The sequence below is a fragment of the Lissotriton helveticus genome, chromosome 1_1 (assembly GCF_964261635.1).
Source record: "Lissotriton helveticus chromosome 1_1, aLisHel1.1, whole genome shotgun sequence".
NCBI classification, from domain to species: Eukaryota; Metazoa; Chordata; class Amphibia; order Caudata; family Salamandridae; genus Lissotriton; species Lissotriton helveticus.
The window spans coordinates 974,487,948-974,513,781 of NC_136057.1; the positions used below are offsets into that span (position 1 = coordinate 974,487,948).

At 47.1% G+C, this 25,834-nt stretch overlaps 1 protein-coding gene across 1 annotated transcript in view; it reads right to left on the reverse strand.

Annotated features, from left to right (window-relative positions):
• NET1 (neuroepithelial cell transforming 1) overlaps positions 1 to 25,834 on the reverse strand; it is a 334,347-nt gene that overhangs the window by 135,053 nt on the left and 173,460 nt on the right. The window contains exon 3 of the mRNA XM_078677343.1: positions 11,746 to 11,805. Coding sequence (XP_078533469.1) covers positions 11,746 to 11,805 — 60 coding nt within the window. The remainder of the gene's footprint in view (positions 1 to 11,745; positions 11,806 to 25,834) is intronic.

The window sequence follows — 25,834 nt, forward strand, 5'->3', positions numbered from 1 at the left end:
CTCCGGTTGGGGAAGGGAGAGGGATCTGCCATTCACCCAATCGCGATTCGTGAGCCACCACTGCATATGTCATGCAGTACCCTCCGATCGAACAGGTTGCCCTGATGCTGTGCCCACTGGAACTTCAGGTCCCACTGCAGAGCCCGCATATGCCATCTGGCATGTCTCACTAGCAGGATGCAGGAGGCTATCAGGCCCAGGAGCCGGAGGGTCATCCTGACGGATACCCGGGATAGAGGCTGAAAGATCGGAATCATAGCCTGAATATCCCGGACTCGCTGCTCGGGAGGATAAACCCGAAACTGCGTCGAGTCCAGAACCGCTCCGATGAATGGGAGCTTCTGCGAGAGACTCAGGTGCGACTTCCGCACGTTGAAGGAGAACCCCAGCAAGTGCAGGAGGTCGGCTGTAGTCTAAAGGTGGTTGACGACTGCCTGGGGCGAGCCTGCCTTTAACAACCAGTTGTCGAGGTAGGGGGAAGACTGACACTCCTAACCGGCACAGATGAGCTGCGACCACCGCCATCACCTTCATGAACACCCATGGGGCACTGGTAAGGCCGAAGGGGAGCACAGTAAACTGAAAATGCTCCTGGCCTACCGTGAACCGCAAGTAACGCCGGTGGGCCGGCAGGACGGGGATGTGAAAATATGCGTCCTGCAAGTCCAACGCTACCATCCAGTCTCCAGGGTCGAGAGCAGTCAAGACCTGAGCCAGGGTGAGCATCATGAACTTCTCCTTCCGGAGGAAGCGAGTTACGTCCCGGAGGTCCAAGGTAGGATGCAGACTTCCTTTGTCCTTCTTGGGGACCAGAAAGTAGTGGGAATAGCAACCACTCCTTACTGGTGGCATGGTCGGAGGGGAGGACAGAAAGGGAAGTGCGTAACCTTGGCTGATTATCTGCAGCCCCCACATGTCTGATGTAATTTCGCGCCAGTGGTGGAGGTGGTGGCGGATCCTGCCACCCACCGGCTTGCGGTGCTCCCTTAAGTTCGGATTAGGAAGGCTTAGAGGCAGAAGCAGCGGGGGTGGAAGTGGACTGGCCCGCACGCTGGTTATGAGACTCGCCCCTGCGGAATCCACGGCCTCGCTGATGCTGGTTCTGGACAGGCATGCTGGAAGAGTGTGCTTGGGTGCCCCTGCCCTAGCCACGAAAGAAACTAAACCCAGGCGTGGCAGGGCTCTTCGTAGAAAGGCCCAAGGACTTGGCCGTGGCCCGTGAGTCTTTAAAGCGCTCCAGGGCACTGTCATCCTTGTCTCCAAACAGGCGGGAGCCATCAAAAGGCATGTCCATGAGCGAGCCCTGGAAATCTGGCGAGAACCCAATAGACCGCAACCAGGCATGGTGCCGCAACGCCACAGTCGTGGAAATTGCCCTGCCCAAGGAATCAGCCTTATCCAGACCACACCTGATGGCAAACTTCGCCGCATCCTTGCCTTCCGCAACTGCTTGGGAAAGGACAGCTTGGACCTCCTCAGAGCACTGAGGCAGGACCTCTGCTACCGAATCCCAGGTTGCGTGGGAGTAACGGCCCAATAAGCAGGTGGTATTAACCGACCGCAACCCCGTGCTGGCTGAGGAGAACAACCTCTTGCCATATTGGTCCAGCTTCTTAGAGTCCTTATCTGGCGGAGCCGTGGGAAAGGCACTCTGCGACGTCGAGGCCTGAATGACCAGGCTCTCAGGCCTGGGGTGAGTGGTCAAGAAGGCAATATCACCAGGCTATGACACCTAGAGACGTGCTTATCCACCTGTGCCCCCGAGGCCGGTCGCAACCAAGTGCCCAAGAGGAGTTCGGTAAGGGCCTCATTGAAAGGGAGCAGCGGCTCAGACGACGTAGATGCTGTTTGGAGCACCTCCGTAAGGAGGTTGGTCGTAAGGGTCACCGTAGGGAGGTCGAGATGGAGGGCCGGCGCGTTCCGACGCCGCACCATAGTGTAGGAAGCGCCCTCCTCCATAGTAGGCGGAGGGGAGACAAACCTGAGGTCAGAAGACACATCAAGCTCACCCGCATCTTGAAGGTCATCCACCCAATCCTGCTAGGAGTCACACTGCCGCGCAAGGGGGTCCTCAGAGCCATCCCATCCCTCGTCCGGCTCTGGAGTAGAAGGAGCCGGCCATGGCGGCAGGGCCGGAGAGGGTGCAAGCGGCACCGGGAGCAGCGCCAGGACCGGCTTCGGCCAAGGCCGAGCCGGAGCCGCATCCCAATGCAGATCCCAGGCCGGAACTAAATGGTCCAAGAACCGGGGCAGGGCTGGGATAAACGGCATCCAGTGCGACGCCTGTGGCGGAGCCAAGGGCGGCGCTGGGTCCGGAGTCAAGGGCAGCGCCGGGGCCGGAGCCAGCGCCAGCGCCGCTGCACCTTGTGGCGCCGGGGCCAGAGCAGAGGGCGCTGGATCCAGTGGCTCCGGGGCTGGTGCCAGAGGCGGTACCGCCCCGCCAACAGGATCTGGACACAGGACCGCAGGGCCCGCAGGCGGGAGCCCGAGGTCTGAAAAGGCGGTCCATGGCAGAAAGAAATTCTTGCAGCTGTTCGGGAGTCGCCGACGGACCCGGATATGGCGGGTAGGCCGTGGACTCCCAGGCTCCGCGCAGGAGTCCTTGTCCTTCTCGTCCGCCTCCGAGGAGCGACAGGGGAATGTCGGAGAGCAAACACGCTTCTTCGACTTCTTCTTATGGCGCCGCTTACCGGAATCTGAAGGTAAAGCCTTAGAGCCCGAGGAGCGACGGTTCCGGGCCCAGGAGCGGTCCCGCGAACAGCCTCTAAACCCTGAGCGGTGGTGAGAGGAGTGCCAGGCCTCCAACAACTTCCAGCGCTGCTCTCGCAAGGCCTTCGGGGCCATGACTCGACAGTCTCAACAATCCCAGGAGTCATGGTCGGTTTCCAGGCAGTAGAGGCAGACATCATGGGGGTCCGCCACCGACATATTACGGCGGCACGACCCACAAGACTTAAAGTCGGGCATCCCTATGTACACCAGGAGACAATTGAAGAGACAAAAAATTCACAAAAAGTCGCCAAAAAATGACCGAGGTACATGCTCAATCCGGATCCGCGCCTTTCCGTGCGGAAAAAGAAAGAACTGACATCAGCGCGCATGGGTGATGCCTAAGTACTCTCGGTGACGTCTTCTCGGCGCCTACGACGCCAGTGACGAACGTGGAGCCGCAGGACGCCACCTACTGACAGGCAGAGATACTGCCAAGTAGAAAATATGTCCGGATCTAGTCTGATGCCTGGAGATATTCTAAGGTAAGGAATCTATCACTAACGTGTCTCTTTCAGATATATTTTTAAATGAATCTCCTTCACTTTCATTATTCAACATGGGACCAGCAGTGAATGATGGTGGGAGGTCACAGAGTACTACTACACGCTAATCGTACATGTACTATAATCTTGTGTATTTCAAACATTGGGGCCCAGTTCATGCAAGGGGAGTCGTGCGTGGCAGTCAAAGGAATCTCACGTAGTGGTCTGCGCTGTGAACGCTTGTCTGAACAGCATGTCTGACAATTTATTGCACTGTTTTTTTCATCTTCAGGTAAACAGCCTTTTTCTTTGATGGATGCAGATTAGGCCGAATTCAACAGGACTGAAGTCGTCAGGTGGAGTATAGTGGAGCAGAAGGTAGATTTAGCCTTTACCTCATTGTTGCTAGAAAATGTACACAACATGTTGAATATGAACATTCATTGAACTGGAAGCCAGTAAATTGACTTATGTTGATGTGATGTGGTTTAAGTTCTTCAAAACCAAGTGGTATGGTTTGGGATCCACCATAGTTTTAGTATAATTCTTGTGCAAACCATACACACTACCTTACAGGAGTCTTTAATCTTTTCAACTGGTCACTTCTGAGCTGGTAATCTCTGCTTGGTGGTCAAATCACAGGAGTGGGCGCACCTTACTAGGCATGATCAGGTGAAGATTTGCCACCATGATCAAAGTCCTTATGTATGGTCCTATCTATTAGTCCACATCAAACTGGCTCTCATGGTTTTCCACTGCTTGTAGTGTTGGGAAAATCACATACTGGGGGGAGTGTAAAATCTAATAGTAGAGTTCTGTTGCTTAAAGATGCAGTAACACATTTGAAAAGGCAAGGCTACTCCAGCCAGGGGCCAGTTAGTGTCCCATATAAAACATGTAAATAAATAAAACTACATTTTTGGGAGCAATTCTAGCTGGTCAAGTAAGGATATGCAAGGAAGAACAACCCACCTTCACACGGCCAACTGTGTTATAGTTAACAGCATTAGCAATCTCCGGGAAGAAGCTATTTAACAGCAATTCATTGCAGTAAACGGTTATACTGATCATTCCGAACCTAAATTACCAGAAGTAAGCAAATGCTACTACATCTAAGACCGCAACAAGGCCTTTTGGAAAGAAACAGCAATGGGTATATCTTCAGGTCCCAATGAATCCCTGCAGAATTGTATAAAGAATTTGCCTTGCAACTTATTATTCATTTATTTAAACTTTTTACCTTTTTTGGAGCTTCAGGCTGAATTTCTGGTTCCTTTACAGAAGCTTTAATTATGGTTCTTCCAAAACCTAACAAAGACCCGGCCATTGTATCAAATTATCGCCCTATTTCCTTAATAAACCAAGATTGTAAACTCTACGCTAAAATTGTTGCAACTAAATTGACTTTAGTATTGGATTCCCATATTCATCCTGATCAATCTGGTTTCATGACAAATAGATATTCAGTTAATAGCACTAAGGTCTTACTACATGCAATTGAACAAGGGTTCTCCTTATCTTTACCATCTGGAGTGCTTGCATTGGATGCTGAAAAAGCTTTCGATAAAGTTCATTGGCAATTTTTATATCATGCCTTATCTGTATTTAATTTTGGTGATCTATTTATTCGCATCATATCTGCTCTCTATTCTAGCCCTTCTACTCGCCTATTCATCAATGGTCTAATGTCTAATCCGTTTTTATTTTGAGGGGTGGGGGGTTTGAGGTACTAGGCAAGGCTATCACTTGTCACTGTTATTTCTCCATGTTATTGAACCCTTACTTATTACTATTAGTAAATGTATTGCCAACACTGGTATTAATATTAAGGATGTTATCACCAAAACATTAGCATATGCAGATGATATACTTTTGTTTAAAAGAAATCCCGAATTCTCATTCCCTCCATTATAAGTTATTATTTAATTATATTTGCAGATTTCAGGTTATAAATTAAATACTAACAAAACTGAAATGTTTCTTCTCAATCTTCTTAGTGCACCTGATATGTTACCTTTACAAGAAATAATTTGGCTAAGGGATACAATTAAATACCCTGGGATTCAGTTCACCACTTCTATAAAAAAAGATTACATTAAATTGCGAATCTATTATAAACTATATTAAAGAAAATGTTTCCAAATGGTCTGCATTACACCTGTCATGTTGGGGAAAAATTGACTTAATAAAAATGGCAAGAGCTCCCAAAATCTTTTATTCCCTAGCTATGATTCCTAGCGAAATTCCTAAGCAGTTTTATAAGATTATTGATCTGCATTTTTCCAACTTTCTTTGGAATACTAAAACACCCCGTATAGGCTACAAAAAATAAAAAATGGCTAAATGTAATGGAGGGCTTGGGTTGCCAGATTTTTTTTAAACTATCAAAGCGTTTATATTAAAACAAGGTTTTCTTTGGTTTAATCATTCCCATCTTGATAATCCCCCTACATGGCTTCTTATAGAAAATAACTTGATAAAGCCATTTCCTCTACCTACTTTGTTAACGATGTCTAATAAATCAATATTACTTAAGAACTCTATTATTTTGAAATCTACAAAGTTAATCTTTCATGATTTAGATTCCCCTTTTTCAATGGACTATTTGACATACTTCTGATATGTAGTTATGGCATAATCCTAAATTAAAACTATCTCGATCGGTATAATTTTGGCACTCCTGGATTAAAGCTAGTATTTTTTATTTAAAGGATATATAACATAATAATACTTTTTGATCATTTGATGAAATAGGTCATACATTTAGCTCATCTTCATCAGTTTTTTGTAAAGATTACATTTTAGGTAATTCTATTTTAAATTCTTTTCTAAATAATTACCCATCAAATATTAATTCAGATTCCACGACATATGTTCATGCAGTATCTTCTTCATCTCACGCGGTTTCATTAATTTATAAAAAAAACTAAATTTAAGGAAACAACATTGAGTTGATTTCATCATTTTGGAATAATGAACTCAACATTTTCTCACAAGAAACATAGAAAAAAATATGGTTAAATAATATTTCAGGATGGTTACCTGTATCACTATATAAAACAGATTGCTTTATTCTTTATAACTACTTATGGACTCCGTTAAAGTTATATCAAGCTAAGCTTTTACCTACTTCAAATTGTTGGCATTTTGGAGGGAAATTTTGGGATGTCAAAAAAATATTACATTTTTCTGAAATACTTTCATTTAAACTTTTGATTTGCAAATCTATTGCTGTTTCAACAAAACTGTCTGACTTGAACTGTTAACTTTTACATTTTTTATTGTCGGATGTTTTAAAGTCTTTTTCTGGGTGTTGGAAAGATGTGTCCTTATTCAATTCAATTCAAGCAAGCTTTATTCGACGATTGTCATAAAAGCATATAATACATATAAAATTTGTCCTTTAAAATAATAAAAGTGATAAAATTTACAATTTCATTACAAAAGATGACATTAATACGACATCCAATATAAGGTAAAATTTAGACACGTTACACAATCAAAAAGTTTTTTTCGCCCCAAAGTTAAAATTCAAGCTGTCATCAGTCTCTTTCGAATTGTCCATGCCCAACCTAAGTATTTGGCCACAGCTATGCATAGAGGGGGATGAGCGCAGGTATGGATTAGTCTAACAGCAAGGAACCCACTCCTTGTACCCAATAAACTACACACTGGGCGTAACCAGATCCTTCGGGGAGCTAGATAGGCATGGCACTCAAATAACAAGTGGCTAATAGTTTCCAATGTGGATGAACATGCTGGACAAGCAGTCATGCCCCCACTAGTCCACCTATTAGTGAACGCCCTTACTGGTAAGCTCCCGATTCTCAATTGGAAGTAAAGCTTCCTATCTAGGGGTTTCAGGATGAGATCCCAAAAGGCTTCAAAATTTGGCCCATCCTTAAAGTCCAGGAACATACCGGTCACGGGAAGGGGAGCTGGGTTCCTAAAAATTTTTGAAGCCACAGACTTCCAGTACAGATCTTTAAGAACCTTCTCCGAAGGGAACCTAACATTTTCTGGATCGTCTCACAGTTCCCCGAGACGTAGATCTCTTAATGCACCCCGAATGTGTCCTAACCACTTGATTTTTTGGGAAATATCACTTTTTATTACATCCAACAAACCCCTAGCGTATACTTCCAGTTCGGGTGTGGTCCAAAGCCGCCTCCAATACAAAACTGGGCGTATAAACGCGATAAGAGCTATTGGGCACAGTCCCAAATCGCAAAATAAAGGGCTCATAGGGGTGCTCTGAGGTAAATTAATTAGGTCCCTTAAGAAACGATTTTCAGAAGCTGTTATACCCCTAGTTTCTCAGACCCCCAAATTTCTACTCCGTAAAGAGCAGAACTGACTACTTTGCCATTGTAGACTGATAGAACAGGGGCTATCGGCTTAGTAAGAGACCTTGAGTGTTCCAAGCTTAGAGCTCCTGCGAGCTGACTATGTTTTAGGGTAGCCAGTTCAACCTGGTGTTTCCACGTTAGGTCGTGCTGGATACAAACTCCCAGATAGCTAAAAGCCTGGACCTTCTCAAGAGGTAATTCATTCATTCTTACAGTACCCTTGAAAGATTTCGACGGATTAAATGACATGAACTTAGATTTTAAAACGTTTACTTCCAAACCTCGAGCGGTACAAAAGTTTTCAAAAATCAACAAAGCCCTTTGCAGTCCACTCGGGGTTTTGGAAACTATCAGACAATCGTCAGCAAACATTAAAATGGGGACTTTAGCTCCTGCAAGGGAGGGCGCGTCAACATTAGAATCAATCAGTAACTTGGCGACGTCATTAATGTACATAGAAAAAAGGGTTGGCGCCAAGACACAGCCTTGGCGCACTCCAGTTTCTACAGGGAACTGGGTAGTAACATTGCCAGGAGTGCCCCACCTAATCTGAGCAAAATTCTCCTCATGGAGTCTCCTGATCAATTAAAGTAAGGGGCCCGGCATGCCCATGTCATTAAGAACGCTCCATAGAGTTGAGCGGGGAACCAAGTCAAATGCTGCCCTAAGATCAATAAAGGCAGCATATAGGCTACCCCTTCCAATCGCCACAGTCTTCCAGTACAGCATAGCAAAATGCAAGACCTGGTCGACTGTGCGGATTGAAGTTCTGAAGCCAGCCTGCAAATGGGATAAAATGTTTTGTTCCCTCTCCCACTCCAATACTTTATTGAGGAGCAGTCTGCCAAAGATTTTTTGAGAGGTGTCAATTAGGCTGATGGGCCGATAATTACCCGGTAGGGATTTATCCCCTTTTTTGTATATGGGAATAATTTCTGCCCCATTCCATGAGTGTGGAATTGGAGCGCCCCTCGCAACCGTATTAGCCAAGAGAAGTATGTATGTACCCCAGGATTCTTTATCCTGCAGAAATAAATCCGCTGGTATGCCATCTATGCCATCAATACCTGGCGCTCTACCAGGGATGACTAGGTCTAGGGCACAATACACATCTCCAAGGGTGAACGAGTCTTCCAAAAAAGGTGTGGATGGTAACTCCATGATTAGGTTTAAAGCCTCACCCTTTGCATATTGGGGTTTGAAACAGGCTACCCAATCATCTTGGGGGACCCAGTTCTGGGGCTTGTCCGAGTTACCCTGACTTCCCCATTTAAAAACGTTCCAGAACCTACGCGAGTCATTCTGCGATCTGGCCTCCTTTAAATCCTGCCGTCTCTGCTCGTCCCAGGCACGTTTAGATCTAGAGAGAGCACTCCTGTATGAGGCCCTTGCGAGGCGAATATTCCAGCTTGATCCGCTTTTGATAGCTTTACCCAGCTCTAAACGGGCCTGCTTACATTGTCCTCAATACCATCGTGGTGGCTGGGGGAGGCGTGATCCATTTGGGTTAGAAGGCCTAACAAATAAACTTCTTAACTCTTTGAAGAAAAACTCGAGGATTCTAGTACCTTTCTCTAGAGCAGGAGCCAGTAGGCCCTCTTTGCATATTACACCCAAGTCACTTGTTGCTTGAGCTAGCTTGATTGATTGATATAAAATCGATATTCTCTTGAATAGTCGAAACCTTTGACCAGCGGACATGGCGCATATCGTTTGAAATGGCGATGCCAGTGGGAGAGTTAGTACCCAGCTCTCCTCTGTCGCTAGCGGGCACTTCCCAGTAGGTCAGTGTCATACATAGGGGATTGTGATCACTTTCAACCCTATCAACAATTGTCATATCTTTAAGATGTCGCCATAGACCCAGGCTGACCAGGATAGAGTCTATTCTACTCTGGCGAGGCCCGCTCCTAAACGTGTTGATCACCGACAGTTCTACCATTGGTTGATCTTAAGCCTTTGTTTAGACAGATTGAGTTGAGTCACTATTTCTGTCCACCTTTTTATAGGCTCCAGATCGAGTTTGGGTACACCCCATTCCCTGTCTTCATCGGATATGTTCCAATTGTCACATAAAAGGGGCTCAGAGGTTATGTTAAAATCACCTCCTATAATTATATTAGCATTGGGGGAGTATCGTTCTATCAGGTCTTCCAAGAGGGCTAGTACTTCAGATTTCTTCCCCCCGGTACTTCGGGCATACAGATTGAAGATGTAAATGGGCTTCTTGTTAGGGGGCTCTAGCCTTAAAATCTGTAAATCCTTATGGTTACTAGGCAGGAACTTCAATGTAACATCAAGGTCCTGCCTAACCCATATTGACAGGCCTCCAGACGGGCGGCCTCTCCCTCGCTTTTCGGCTGGGATACTATTATTCAGATAGCCAGAAAAATGGAATGTATCCAGCAACCAAGTCTCCTGGAATAGGCATATTTCATACTTGCTGATGAATGTTGCCCATTCAGGAGAATCTATTTTAGATTTCAGGCCAGCTATATTCCACGAGATAATTGATCCTGGATTCCCAGGGTCAGATACAGAAGCATCGTTTAATGTTATGTCTAGAATATTAGATGGCCTGATCGGCGACGAAGGCGAAGAAGAATAAAAGTGGTAAAGGAGGCGAGATACCCGGGAGGGTGGTTCTACCTGAGGCAGACTTTTCCCTAATGATTGCAATTCTATCTTCCTCTTGTGCAACTTCTGTCAATAGTCAGTCATTAGAATACAAACTTGAGCTCACCCCGGGATTGGCAACGGTACACTTTTGATTTTTAGTCAGCTAAATCAGGGGGGGGGGGGGGTGGATCTCAGTTGGATCCTAGAGTGATCCGGGGAGCATTTTCTGAATTCAAGGTTGATTAGGTCTCCTGCCAACCTAGGATTTTTGAAAACTAATCCAATACAATCATATGCATCCCCCGGGAAACTAAGCCTTTCTGCACTGCTAATATCCTCCCTAATGACGGACCTACAGCCTCTAACATACCTAATCCAATGAATAGCTCTGTTAATTAGAGATTCAGTGGATTCGTGGAGGCTACCTAGACTCCATTTGGGACTATTGACCATGTACACCATAGGCAGCTTGTTTAGATTGGAATTACGATGGACAACGTGCATACTAGATGGAACTAGTTTGGCGGCTTGTTGAGATCTTACTGATTTTTGTTCAACAGGTCTCGCTGTTGCTGTACAAACTCCGCCCATGTGTCCTTATTATCGTTTCATGTTTGGTGGTCATGAATTATTTTGAATAGAAGAGGTGCTAATTTATCTTCGTCTGATATTGCTTATAGTAGTCCCTCTCATCATATCATTCATTTTGACAACTGATTGAGGATTATATTACTTCATACCTATACATTTTTATTTTGTCTCTCAATTATAATTTGTATGTAGTAATCAGAAGTAGCACTGTTCAAAAGAAATTTGTGTCATACATTAATACTATTTTCTGTTTCTTCCTATTTAAATTTTTTATTCTAATTACTATATTATACCTCTTATATTCATAGTTATTGTTCTTGAATACAAAAGATTCTTCAGGGTACTTATTACGGTACTCTCTTCTGTATTGTCCTTGTTAGTTATAAAACTTCAACTATTTTGAACATGAAAAGAAACAGCAACTTATGATAATTGTGCATAGATAATAATTCCCCACAAATAATAACTTCTCAAAGATATTACTCGACAAAATGAATCCTGAAAACAAAATGCTGTAAAATCAAGTAGAATAGATACATGATTATAAACACAGTATTTCATGGTTTGAAACATAGTAATACATTAAGCATGGCTTCCATTTGCTAGTGGAACCGAGGGCATTGGGACATGGTGTTTATCTATGTTCCCTCACCTACCCAGTGGTGTCAACTGAAAGGATCTAGAAAGTGGATCCCACCTGGCGGAGTAGGAAAGCTTCACTTCGGGATGCAGCTTAGAATATTTAGAAAATAAGCTATAAACAACAGTCAAGTTAGAATTCCATCATGTCCACAAAAGCTAATTGAGTGGCACAATGGTATGTTAACAAATTTCCATGAACATAAACTGATATACCAAGCATTAATTCATGGTCCAGGACAAACAGCGGTATGTCCTCTGGTTTGGTAAATTTGGAAATAAGAGTTTGTTACCTTGATGTCAAGGCTGCAGACACTGACCACATCTTCATCCTTGTCCCTACGTTTTCTTTTCTAGAAGATGAAGAGAGAAAGCATTCATTAATTAGTGAAAACACAATACGAACTACATTTTCAGAGAAGGAGTGAACGAAAATCTAAAGCTATGCTTGAAGTCAGATTTGTATGGCATCTCACCAGTGCTCCTAAGTGAACACTGATGAAGCAAAGCAATGCACGAAACAAGGACTTGGAATGTTTCTTGGACTTGTCGAACAACAAACCCGCTCCACGTGAAGCTTAATAGTCTGCTAACTATAACCGTTGCTAGCCCACCAAAGCTTGTCATAAGAGAGGAGAAAATAAGCTGCACCGATACGCTACGAACAGGGATAATTCCTCCCTGTAGTAACAGTTCATTACTTTGAATTAAAACAGCAACATAAGCCTGACAAGCACATAATAAAATCCAGCACTTTCAGCCAAAAGGTTTGGCATGGCCAGAGATTGTGCTGCTTGTTCGGTGGAGCACTCATTCCCATGGAAATCGTTTGATTTTCTTTCTTCTGTAGGTTGATGCTTGATACAAAGTTCTATTTCTCCGGACTCATTCTCCAGGTCCTGACCTCCTGATTGATCATTTCTCCTAACCAGTTAGACTGGTCTTCTAAATACCACTAACCTAGGTCTGTAAGAGATATGGGATGCACATACACCAATGGATAAAAAAGAGCAGCAAAATTCGATGCCAACACATCTATGTATCAGAACAGAGCGAGATCTTGTGGCAGGACAGGTTTTGGGACCCACAACCTTATGCCTTTACCACTGTGGCAACAGAATGTGCCAGCACAACCACATATAGAAAAACATTAAATTGGTTACACAGCAGCACATCACATCCATGCACATTATGACAAGAACTTGCAACCAGCCTTCAGCATCTCATAAGCAATTTGTACCACATTTGTCACATGTGCGTGTGTTCTCCACAAACGTGCTCATGGCAGATGCCACTTTCTCAAACATGAATTCAGCATAGACACAAGCCGCTTCCCATCGTCAGTCGAGCTAATTGGATTGATCAGATGCCTATATGCGCTACAATATTCACTTTATAAAAGTCCAATTCATTTTTTCAAAGCGCTAAACAGTCTGTTAATTGAGTTGTTATGGGGCTCTAAACGTAAACTGGTCAGCCGGATGACATTAAAGAGAACGTGGCAAGGGGGAGGTTTGGAGGTGCCATGTCTGGAATTTTATTATATCGCCTCCCAACTACAACACACAATTCATTGGTTAGACAAACACAACAATTGGGAAAGCGGCTCCTTGCGGGTACTTATGGGGGTGTTCTCTGCCAGAGCTCCTGATGATGAGTGCAAGAGCTCCTCCCGTATGCCCACCATGTAGAAGAAGTTTGGGAACTCACAGTAAAGAATGTGGTAGGTCGAGCGCCACATGCCCTGGATATGCCTTTATGGGTGGTGCAACCTTTTTTAGTATTAAATCTGTTTTTATTGGCAGAATGTAAAGCAGAGAAAACAAAGTTATGTCGTCTACAACCCAGCGGGCCGGCTAGCTGTAATCTGGTCGTACTGGCAAAGCAATGATAAAAGTAGGGTCTCTCAGAGTTAAACAGACAGCTGGCCGCCTTCCTCGAGACGAATGGATCACTCAACCACTCGCAGTCCGGCTTCCGGGCCAACCACAGTACCGAGACCGCCCTCATCGCAGCCACCGACGACATCCGAGCCCTGCTCGACAACGGGGAAACGGCGGCCCTCATCCTCCTGGACCTCTCCGCGGCGTTCGACAGTCTGCCACCGCACCCTAGTACAGCGCCTGCACAACATCGGATTCCAGGAGAAGGCACTGGAGTGGATCATCTCCTTCCTCGCCGGAAGGACACAGAGAGTCCGCCTCCCCCCGTTCAGATCAGAAGCCACTGAAGTCATCTGCGGCGTACCACAAGGATCTTCACTCAGCCCCACGCTGTTCAACATCTACATGAGCCCCCTCGCGGCCATCGCACGCCAACACGACCTCAACATCATCTCCTACGCCAACGACACCCAGCTGATCCTCTCCCTCACCAACGACCCCGCCACCGCCAGAACCAACCTACACGAAGGGATGAAAGACTTAGCCGAGTGGATAAAGAACAGCCGCCTGAAACTGAACACAGACAAGACGGAAGTCCTCATCCTGGGATCGTCGCCCTCTGCCTGGGACGACTCCTGGTGGCCCCCTGCCCTGGGCAGCGCACCCAAACCAACAGACCACGCACGCAACCTGGGCTTCATCCTGGACTCCTCCCTCTCCATGACCAGACAAGTCAACGCCGTCTCCTCGTCATGCTTCAACATCCTACGCATGCTACGTAAGATCTTCCGGTGGATCCCCACAGAAACCAGGAAGACGGTCACCCAGGCCCTCGTCACCAGCCGACTGGACTACGGCAACTCCCTCTATGCCGGAACCACCGCAAAACTCCAGAAAAGACTCCAGCGCATTCAGAACGCCTCAGCACGACTCATCCTGGACATCCCCCGACACAGCCAGATCTCTGCACACCTGAGAAACCTGCACTGGCTCCCCGTCAACAAGAGAATCACGTTCAGACTCCTCACCCACACACACAAAGCTCTCCACAACCAAGGCCCAAGATACCTCAACGACCGCCTGAACTTCTACACTCCCACCCGACGGCTTCGATCGACCAGCCACGCCCTCGCCGCCGTCCCCTGCATCCGAAGAGCCACAACGGGGGGAAGATCCTTCTCCTACCTGGCCGCCAAGACGTGGAACTCCCTCCCCACCCACCTCCGCCTGACCCAAGACCACCTCGCCTTCAGGAAGCAACTCAAGACCTGGCTGTTCGAGCAGTAGCGAACCCCCCTACCCCAAGCGCCTTGAGACCCTCCGGGTGAGTAGCGCGCTATACAAATGCTTGATTGATTGAACACAACAAGTCGCCTACAACCCAACAGGGCCGGCCGCATCCAAAAGGGGGAATGGTAACAGATTGGTCGTGCTGTGAGCGAGTATTCTTGCCAGTTAAAAAAACAAGAGGTCAAAGGACTGGACTAGAAAAGACTCCACTCAAGTCGGACCCACTGAAGTCGGTAGGCTCTGAATAGTATTCTGTATTTAAACACTGAACTGAACAAAAAGAATAATGTAAAAACAATAAAGAAAACAAACATAAACCCATCCTCCCCCACCCCTTCTCCTCAGTGAGCAAAACAAAGGAAGGATGTATGTCAGCCTGTGTGCCGTGGATATTTTGAAGTCCCAATTCGTCAGGAAGAAATAGAGGACCAGTGATACACACTCTTATAGGGCGACAGAGGTGTCATCCGGAACTAACTTCAGGATACGGAGGTATTGTGGGCAGGTCAACTCTAGGAATTCAGTGGATAGAATAGCTATGAAAGGGGCCCAGGTTTTGGCATAATCTTTACTCTTCCCCGCTGCTGCCATTGAAAGCTTCTCCATCCCTATGAGATTCCAGAGTTTGTGTAACCAGTGTGTGTACTCCGGTATCTTGTCCAATTTCCATTGTGCTAATATTACCCTGTGTGCGGCGTTCAATGCAAGCTCCAGCTGCCGCCCTCTAGTCGAGCGCAGTGGAAAGGTTATCGCATTAGGGAGGCCTAGGAGAGTGTAAGCAGGAAGCCGGGGAAGGTGGTGAAGGACAGATCAATGTCATCCAGTATCTTTTCCCAATAGCGGGTTAGTTTTGGGCAATGCCAGAGCAGGTGGAGAAGTGTCCCGGGGCTTCCGCATGCCCACCAGCAGAGGCCATCACATTGGGATTGCCATTTGGATAGTCGATCAGGGTGTAATACCAGTATGCCGCAATCTTGAAAACTGTTTCAGCATGGCCCGAGGAGTACGTAGTGTGGTGCGCCAGATAGAAAACATCCTCCCACTCCTTGTCAGACAACGTGCGCCCTAATTCCGTCTCCCAACGTTTCTGTCCTGCAGTGTAAGCCCTTGGGGTGGCTGTGGTAAGAAAGGAGTATATTTCAGAGATGAGACTTTGATCGTAATTTTTGCCAATTATCAATTTCTCAAACGGCCTCATCGGTCGGAAAGCTAGTGAACGTGTCTCAGCCCGAGAGATCCAGTGTATCATCTGGGAGTGCATATAAAAATCGGTGGCGGGAAGATTATAGTCAGATTTGTAGTTCCTTAAAGGGGATAAGGCCTTGAAGGTCAAATAAGTGCCCTAGGCGTTTACAACCCCCTTCCACCCATCACGCTGCAAACCTGCTGTCCATCCCTGGTGGAAAGGCAAGTTTCTGGAAAAGCGGGGTCAGGGGAGAAGGGAATGTAGTCAAATTGGCCCTTTGAGAGACCATGTCCCATGTGAGCATTGTGGGACGGTGACTAGTGACGAATAGAGTCTCCAGGCGCTTGTCGCTTTCGGTAGCCCGGCGTCTTGCCAGATGTGATGGCCCGCTACTGTCTGATCCATGAAGACCCAATATTTCTCTGTAATGGGACGATTCCACTCCACCAAATAACGTAGAAGCGAGGCATGGAAGTATCGAGCGATGTTAGGGAAGGCTAGACCCCCGTCCTTCTTAGGCCGTTGAAGCTGGGATTCTTGTAAACGTGGCGAGATCGGGCCCCAGACAAAGCCCTCGATCGCCAATTGTATTTGACGCAGGGCGTGTGCTCTAGTGGCAATGTTTGGAACAGATATAAGGCACATGGTAAAACGTTCATTTTAACCGCGGATATTCTCCCAAACCACGTAAGGGGTAGGCAACGCCATCGGTTTAGGTCTGTGCGGATCCGTGATATTAGGGTAGAGAAGTTCACCTCTGCTGTTTTCGCAAGGCTTTTGTGGAGGACCAGCCCGAGGTACATGATTCCCTCCGGCACCCAGTCAAAGGCAAAGCGATTTTGGAGAGCCTCCACTGTTGGCTGGCTCCCTGTAAGATTGAATACTTGAGATTTCTGCATATTGATTTTAAAGCGGGAGAACTGACTGAATGTCTGAAGGTCGTTCACAGTAGCCGGCAGAGAGGACAGGGGGTGTGCAACCGAAAAGATAATGTCATCCGCGTATAAGCTAATGAGGTGACAGTCTAGCCCAAATGGGATGCCTCGTGCCAAGGGGTAGTCCCAAAGTCGCTGGGCCAGAGGCTCCATATATAGGGCGAAAAGCAGGGCAGAGAGGGGACATCCCCGCCCTACCTCAAAGTGATCAGAGAGCAAACCATGGACTTGGACAGCCGTCTGAGGAGCGCTGTAGATGCTCGCGATCCAATGTCAGAACCGGGGTCCCAACCCGAATCGCTCGAGAGTGGCAAAGAAGTACGGCCAGTGCACACGGTCAAAAGCCTTCTCCGCATCAAATCGCTAGTTGAAGGGCTTCCTTGGTGCAACCTTTTTTTTTTTAAATCACTGACTATGTTAATCCACAAATTTAAATGACGGTGGCTGCCTAACAATGGGAAACCTCTTTGAAAATCAACAGTTTCTTACATGTGAAAAAGCAGAGTCAACTTTTGCACACTAGGGAGAGGGCAGTTTCTGTAATACAGGAGGACTGCCCGCTTGGCTCGTGAGTTGTGGCCCTCTTTTCCAGAGGAGCCGCCTAGAACGAACGTTCACCAGGTGCTGCTCTATATGGCACAGGGATGTTGCTTCATCTCTTATTTATACAGAGCGATCCGTAACAACTTGACGGTCAAAGTACTCCTGATCCAAGCACGATGGAATGACGTTCTGGTGGATCCTGAATGGATTAGAGTACATGAAGGGGTTAAAAGCATGAGCTCGAATGCACGGTTCAAATTAATTCAGTATAATTCCGTGCACCAAACTTACCCCCAAAATACTAAGTAGAATATACCCGGGCCGTTCGAAATGGTGCACCCGCTGTTGAGCATCAGAAGCGGATTTTCTACAATTGGTGTGGTCCTGCCCTGTGATAGACCCCTATTGAATCGAAATATTGAACAAGCTAAAAGAAGCCACGGGATGGGAGGTACCTAAAGACATCTGCACAGTGCTATTAGGCTTACTACCTACTTCCAGAAAGAACAAGCATTGGCATAGTCAATAGGTCTCGCCTTTGGAACCCTATAGGTGTTTAGCCTTGCAAAAGTTGATGCACTAAGGATATTAAGCTGCATAACTAAATACTCACAAGGTCCCAAAAGCGAGACCTATTGGCGACGCCAATGCTTGTTTGAATCTGTGGCAGGCCCTGTGAGAAACTTGCACTGCCTTCATCCTCAAACCCCGACCGCTCAATCGTGGCCCGTTATAAACACCTTGATGTAACTCAGTTAAAAATATGCACTAAGCAACATATAAGAGTAACGTGCTACACGAAAAAAATACAGGAACACACCATCCTGGAAATAGCTAACACCACAGGATAATGCGACATTAAGTAAAACATGAAATATGAAAAGGAACTAAATCATTGACATAGACTGCTCTAACGTTTTTAACATTCCTTGCGCATAAATCGATGAATATTTTGTAAAGCTATTGTAATTATTAGCGCCTTCACATAAGCCTCCTCGCACTGCAGCCTCTCTCAGAAGCCTCGTCTCTCTCTGTGGCCATCTCACTCGAGGTCTTGCCGGACAGGACAGGACACTCCTCCCCGCCCTGCATTACCGCTGCGTAGCTGCACCTCAAGGCCTGGCTGCGCGCGCCATTGTCGCCTGCAATGCCAGGAATGCAGGAGAATAACCCAGAAGCGCAAAGAAGACATTGCTGGCGGGCCCCGGGGTACAGCCAGTCTCGGTTTCACCCGGGCTGTGGAATCCAGCAGGACCAGTGGCATTATGAGGAGGGGGGTTGTTTAGTCGAAGATGAACTCTGCTGTCAGCTGAGCCCACGAGAAAGTGAACACACTTATTGTTAAACGAGCAAATGCCACTTCGAGTAAGTTGACATGCTTCCCAAATAAAAATTTACATATCATGACATCAAAAGGTCATGTAGGCCCACCCGTACTAAGTGTCAATCAATCATTGCATTTATATCGCGCACTACTCACCCGGAGGGTCTCAAGGCGCTTCGGGAGGGGGGGTCCGCTACTGCTCGAACAGCCAGGTCTTGAGCTGCTTCCTGAAGGCGAGGTGGTCTTGGGTCAGGCGGAGGTGGGTCGGGAGGGAGTTCCAAGTTTTGGCGGCCAGGTGGGAGAAGGATCTTCCTCCTGTTGTGGCTCTTCGGATGCCGGGGACGGTGGCGAACGCCTGGTTGGTCGATCGGAGGTGGCGTGTGGGAGCGTAGAAGTTGAGGCGGCTGTTGAGGTAGCTCGGGCCTTGGTCGTGTAGGGCTTTGTGTGCGTGGGTGAGGAGACGGAAGGTGAGTCTCTTGTTGATGGGGAGCCAGTGCAGGTCTCTCAGATGTCCGGAGATGTTGCTGCGTCGGGGGATGTCGAGGATGAGTCTGGCTGAGGCGTTCTGGATCCGCTGGAGTCTCTTCTGGAGCTTGGCGGTGGTTCCGGCGTAGAGGGCGTTGCCGTAGTCCAGGCGGCTGGTGACGAGGGCCTGGGTGACCGTCTTCCTGGTCTCGGTGGGGATCCACCGGAAGATCTTGCGTAGCATGCGCAGGTTGTTGAAACAGGACGAGGAGACGGCGTTGACTTGTCTGGTCATGGAGAGGGAGGAGTCCAGGATGAAGCCCAGGTTGCGTGCGTGGTCTGTTGGTTTGGGTGCGGTGCCCAGGGCGGGTGGCCACCAGGAGTCGTCCCAGGCGGAGGGCGAGGGGCCCAGGATGAGAACTTCCATCTTCTCTGAGTTCAGTTTCAGGCGGCTGGTCATCATCCATTCGGCTACGTGTTTCATCCCTTCGTGTAGGTCGGCTCTGGCGGTGGCAAGGTCGTTGGTCAGGGAGAGGATCAGCTGTGTGTCGTCGGCGTAGGAGATGATGTTGAGGTTGTGTTGGCGTGCGATGGCCGCCAGGGGGCTCATGTAGACATTGAAGAGGGTGGGGCTGAGCGAGGAGCCCTGAGGGACGCCGCAGCTGACTTCCGTGGCCTCTGATCTGAACGGTGGTAGGCGGACTCTCTGAGTCCTTCCAGCGAGGAAGGAGACGATCCACTCCAGTGCCTTCTCCTGGATTCCGGCGTTGCTAAGGCGCTGCACTAGGGTGCGGTGGCAGACGGTGTCGAATGCCGCGGAGAGGTCCAGGAGGATGAGGGCCGCTGTCTCTCCGTTGTCCAGCAGGGCCCGGATGTCATCGGTGGCCGCGATGAGGGCGGTCTCGGTGCTGTGGTTGGCCCTGAAGCCCGACTGTGAGGGGTCGAGGGATCCGTTCGTCTCGAGGAAGGCAGCCAGTTGCTTGTTGACGGTCTTCTCGATGACTTTGGCTGGAAACGGGAGGAGCGAGATGGGGCGGTAGTTCTTGAGTACGGTGGGGTCCGCTGTTGGTTTCTTTAGTAGAGCGCTGAGTTCGGCATGCTTCCAGCTCTCCGGGAAGGTTGCGGTGTCAAAGGAGGCGTTGATGATGTCCCGTAGGTGGGGTGCGATGACGGAGTCGGCCTTGTTGAAGACGTGGTGAGGGCAGGGGTCGGTTGGAGATCCGGAGTGGATGGAGTTCATCATGCGGATGGTGTCTTCGGTGTTGATTGGAGACCAGGCGCTGAGGGTGGTGGTGGGGGGCGTTGGTGCGGTCGTGGGGAGCGTTGGTTGTGTGCTGAAGCTGTTGTGTATGTCAGCGATCTTGTTGTGGAAGTAGGAGGCAAGGGAGTTGCAGAGGTCTTGCGATGGGGTGATGTCGTTGTTTCCGGCGTTGGGGTTGGAGAGCTCTTTCACGATGTTGAAGAGTTCCTTGCTGTTGTGTGCGTTGTTGTCCAGTCGTTCCTTGAATGCTGTTTTCTTGGTGGCGTGAATCAGTTGATGGTGCTTTCGGGTGGCGAGCTTAAACCCGGGTGTCACTATAAACCCAATCGACTGTTGACCATTCACTTTTATCACACCATTGTTAACCAAAACTTAGTTTAGAGCATATATTAACGACATTGCTACATGTGAAAACTTTTTGGTGAGTGTAGCTGTGCCCTGGTTGAGCGCTTGGAAGAAGCAGGCCCAATTAATGCTTAATTGGTTAAGCTCAATTAAGGGTCAACGTTTGTGACCATTAGTTGAAGTTGAGCAAACAAATCTGCAAGTGTAAGCTCTGATAGTGCTGATTGAGGCCTGCTTTAAGAATGGTTCAGTGCTCCTGGTTGACTGCTCCCCATTACTGAGGGCTGGTTAAGAGACGACTGTCGCTCTTTACCAGAGCTTGTGTCATAAAGAAAAACAAGCATTTACAATGCAATGGTTTCGCCTTTGGAAAAGTTAGAGCTATTGGCATTGTAAATGACAAATTTTGTATTTATGTGTTGGTTTTTGAAAACAGATAAATCAAGCATTGAAAATGCAATAGGTCTCGCCTTTGACTAAGTTAAAGCCATTTGCTTTGCTAATGGTATTCTATAGCAAAGCAAATGGCTTTAACTTAATGAAAGGCGAGACCTATTGCATTTTTAATGTTTTTTTTTGTACCTAAAAACACTCCTTGACTTCATAAACGTTGGATGTCGACATGTTTTAATCATCACAAACACACTGAATATGACCACTGTTCTTAGGTCAGTTCACACTTGTTGCAGAAAATTTGACATCTCCAAAACATGAACTGCACCATGTTTCTGCAACATGCTTCCTCATAGCGTTGAACTGAACCATGCTTCTGCAACATGCTTCCTCATAGAGTTAAAAATAGAAAAGTCATACTGGCGTGTGCGGAAGCCTTTCATTTAAACATCAATACTTATGTTGTCTTTCAATACAACAATCTCCCAGTGCCTACCAAAAATGAATGTGTCGTTCTGTAACGTAACTGGTGCTCATGTAAAGCGCTCCGAATTCGCGCTATATGAATCTGCAAAAAGGAAAGGCAGTGACCGCAGTAGATACCTAAGTGAGTGGGACTACTATGCATAGAATGACAAAGTCTCTGCAGTGAAAGAATGACTGCGAGTGGCACTGAATAAGCAGTGGGGGTACTTTACCTTGAAGGCGCCTCACTTGGCTTTGCAGATGGCAGTGCGCAGACCGTGCACCACCACAATGTCCTCGGGACTGTCCCTGTGATGAAGAGCTGAGCAGGCGGCAGCCTGCAGCGACCTCGTGCGGGTTCCAAGCGAACCCTGGGCCCCTGGAAGGACGTGCCCGAGTACCACGCTGAGTCGCTGCATCTTGCTCTTGCCTTCGTCTCCTCTCCCTAACAGGTGCTCCGACACTGGCTGGTACCCTTCTTATGCAACACCACAAGTGTACTCTGCACCCATCGCGCAACCACTGGACCAAAGGGCAGGCAGGAAGCTTGCCATAGACCAGGAAGAAGGACTAGGTCAAAAGTAAGCAAGAGAGAGAACCAGTAAAAACAAAGGAAGGACGCGGCCGCAGAAATAGTTGTAATGCTAACCCTTGGTTTAGATAAGGAAGTGAACGAGGGAGGAAGCAAGGAACCAAATGCTGCTGAATGCTAGCGGTGGAACTCGTCTCATTTCTTAAAGAGTCTATAAGAAATTAGCTGGAGGCGGCTGTGCGTGTCAAGTTGCCTATGTGTGACATTTTCTTGTTTTTTTTTCTTTTTGCAGATTTACATAGCGCAAACTCTAGCTACCCGTCAAAAAAGCGCTTCGACGCCGAAATTACAATACAATACAATACACGGATAAACTCATTACACAAGAATAGATTAATTTGTGGTAAGCACGGGGAAATTAAGCCCAGATCACAGGATGTTGAGCCGACGCCGAGGATCGCACCCGGGTCCCCAGCTCCAAAGTCGGCAGCTCTAGCCGGTGTTGACCGATGACCTATAAATGCCTTCCGTCACCGCGTGACACTACACAGTGACTTGAAATGATTCTACTAATATGAGATAAATATCGGAAATTATCTAGTTTATTAAATATAACAGTCTAGAAGGAGAGGATGTGGGGTAACGGCTAGAGCTGCCTACTTTGGAGCTCGAAGAGCAGGTTCAAGTCTCTGCTTTTGCGTGTTGTACGCCAGACCAGTATTAGTGTTCAGCTGCCACAGGTCCTGCCTCGAAGCTTCTTTTTTATTCCAGAATGTTCCTTGGCCACAGTTGCAACCATAAGGACCAGACCGGAAAGACGTCTCAGAAAACACTCCTCCCTGGGGTTGACAGCGTGGGGGAAGCCCACCAACACAAAACATAACGTTCCTCCTTAACCCACAAATGATATAAACCAAGGAGAACAAGAAAGAAACAAAAAGAAAAACAAGTCAGGTCCCGGGCCGGCCAGCCAATCACAGCGCGGCCCGGGAATGACATCATGAGGGTGTCCCGGGCTGGCAGCCAATGGCAGCACGGCCCAGGGCAAAGGGGCGGGACTTAAAAAAGACAGAGAAACGCCCCCCAATCGCGTTTTCACGAGAAAGCGTGATTGACAGCCTCTGTCTCCCAATGGCTAGCCTCCATTTATGGAGCTAGCCAATGGGAGACAGAGGCGGAACGAAAGTCCATATGTAGGATCATGAGGTTTCGCCGTGGGCGGGGCAACTGCTACGCAGTTGCAACGCCCAGGGCGAAACCTAACAAGCATTGGCAAATCCAATAGGTATGGCATCGGCCACAAGCCTTTTGGCTTTGCCAAGGCCTGTTTCGTTCTGCCATGGTTTTTGAAAAATATAATTGTTTGGGAAACAGCTAGGCCCTCACCAATCTAAAAAATGCTTTTTATGTATTTACAATAAAGGAAAAGTAGCTTGTGCATGATGCCCGCAGTGCCCTACTGCTGTGTTGGCCGCAGAGATGGGCAGCGAGTGGTCTCTACGTGATCGGAAAAAACCCAAAATGAATTGTATTACATGTACGCACCCCCCACACAGCCCGTGGTTACGTTTTCATACAAGGCAATCAGGTGGCTACTACTGTACTCGCCCTAACAATGGCAAACTACTGCCTAGGCTGCAGATTCGCCGTGCACCAGCCTCGCCTGTGTTTATTTGAGCGGGGACTGGAGTTTCTGCTCCTGAGCTGCTGCAATTACTCGGTTTGGGTGTTCGTGCTGGATAAAGGGCCCCTTTGCTGGTGGCTAAAGGCCTCACTCGCCAACAGACACACAATCTCTGACACCGGATTCTTGTCAGCAGAGTTAACTCCGTCTGGACACCTGGCCAGGCCAGACTCCTGTGAGACCTCAGTGCCCTGTAGACAGAAAAGAATAACTTAAATCTGCTTATAGGAAGTTACCGAGAGCCCATACTGGCAACCCATATGTGTCCCCTTGGGTCAGTTCTGGCATCGAGCCATCAGTACTCCTTTGTATCCCAGATGTTTGGGGCCTTACAGTGTAAAATTTGAAACAAGTTCCAAAATGCAATGTGTTCGTCGCTAAAAAGGCAGAACAGGCTGAATGTGGGGAAACAATATAAATGTTGAGATACAGTAGTGATTTAAGGTGACAAGGTAACTATGCTGGGACACACACTGCGTCTTCCCAATATATCACCAAATTTTAAATCACAAGTTTCAAATTTAAAACACAGTAGCAATCCTCCTTTTGCCGGTTCAACGTTTAAAAAGGAGGATTGTCACATGAAGCGGTCTAATCCTAACCACATTGCTACTGTGTTTTAAATTTGAAACTTGTGATTTAAAATTTGGTGATATATTTATATTAAATTGATACAGCAAGAACTGAATCAATGTCCTGCTGGTACTTTGAACTCATTTGTGCTAAATAACTATGTGAATTGATACTATAATTGTACTAGAGTGCCGAGGTTGACATATCCATTTCACATTCTCCCTGGGTCCGAATGGGCTTCAGTGTTTTGGCACCTTAGGTAGTGGGGTGCAGTTAGCGGAACCTTGAGGGGCACCAATACTTGGATATATAGATTAAATGCACAAAGAGAATAGATGTGCTACCAACTAAACCACCACTGCCATCTGTAAATATTGTTAAAAAGCAATATGTGTACAAGGATTGCCCAGTTGCCTTCAAATTCACTAGGTCTGGGAGAACTGGACTGATAGACATTATCCGGAGCTAGCTGCAGTTAATGTACACAATCACATTTTGCTCTTCCTCTTCTGCCCCTTGACCAAAACTGAGGACTCGAGTATATCCTCAAAGGAGCAGCATTACGAGAGGGTTTCTATCGATAAACTGACCTTACAGTCATGAATATTATGCAGCTTCTTGGGTCTGTCTCAGGACATGAAATGAAACCCATAGTAAAATCATACTCAATTAGATCATCAGATTAGTCTGTGAGTTCTAGCATTAGGTCGGAACAAAACCTCAGCATTCGTCCCAGTCTTAAGTTGAACAGTCACTTCAGAGCAAGCCACGCTTGCTGCCAAGGACCATTGCAGCAAGCTCTGGACATCGGTCACTTGGACACCATAGTGGAATCCCTGGTACCAACGCAGCAGCAGTTGCGGGCCACTGATCTGTGGTGTTCATCTGCAATTAACCAATCCATGGTGGAAACTTCGACAAAAATGAGGTGCAGTCCATTCTTAACAGACTGCAATGACAATGAATCACACAAGCATTACGAAGGAATGTGATGCTGATGTCCAAAGAGTGGTAAACTCTATGCGTGGGTCAACTGGAAACTTCAGTGCCAGCACCGGAAAGTCCTGACGTGAGACACATGCGTGCCCTAATACTTTTCAAGAAAAACAGCAACAAGTAAACCATGGCAGCAGTATAAAGCATTGGGTTGCCATGAAAAAAAAGTGTGTGATAATTACACAAGCATCAACGTTCAGTCAGGACAGATGGAAAATTGAGCTGTGGAGACCCAGGTTTCTAACCTCATCTGTTTTTGTGGTGAACAAAAGTTTGCTCAGTCACAAACAATGCAATAGCAGATAACACATACATCGTAAGTAAGGAATTCCATATTTGTTGGCCACGCCTCAGGGATTTTGAATTCCCTTGATGTTTATGCAAACTTCAGAAATACAGCTGAAAGGGAAATGTTCAACCTTGAATACCTTTTTCCCCTGTCATTGGCATAACACAATGAGTAGGATTGGTGATGTTGAATGGAACCTCACGGCTGACTATAACACC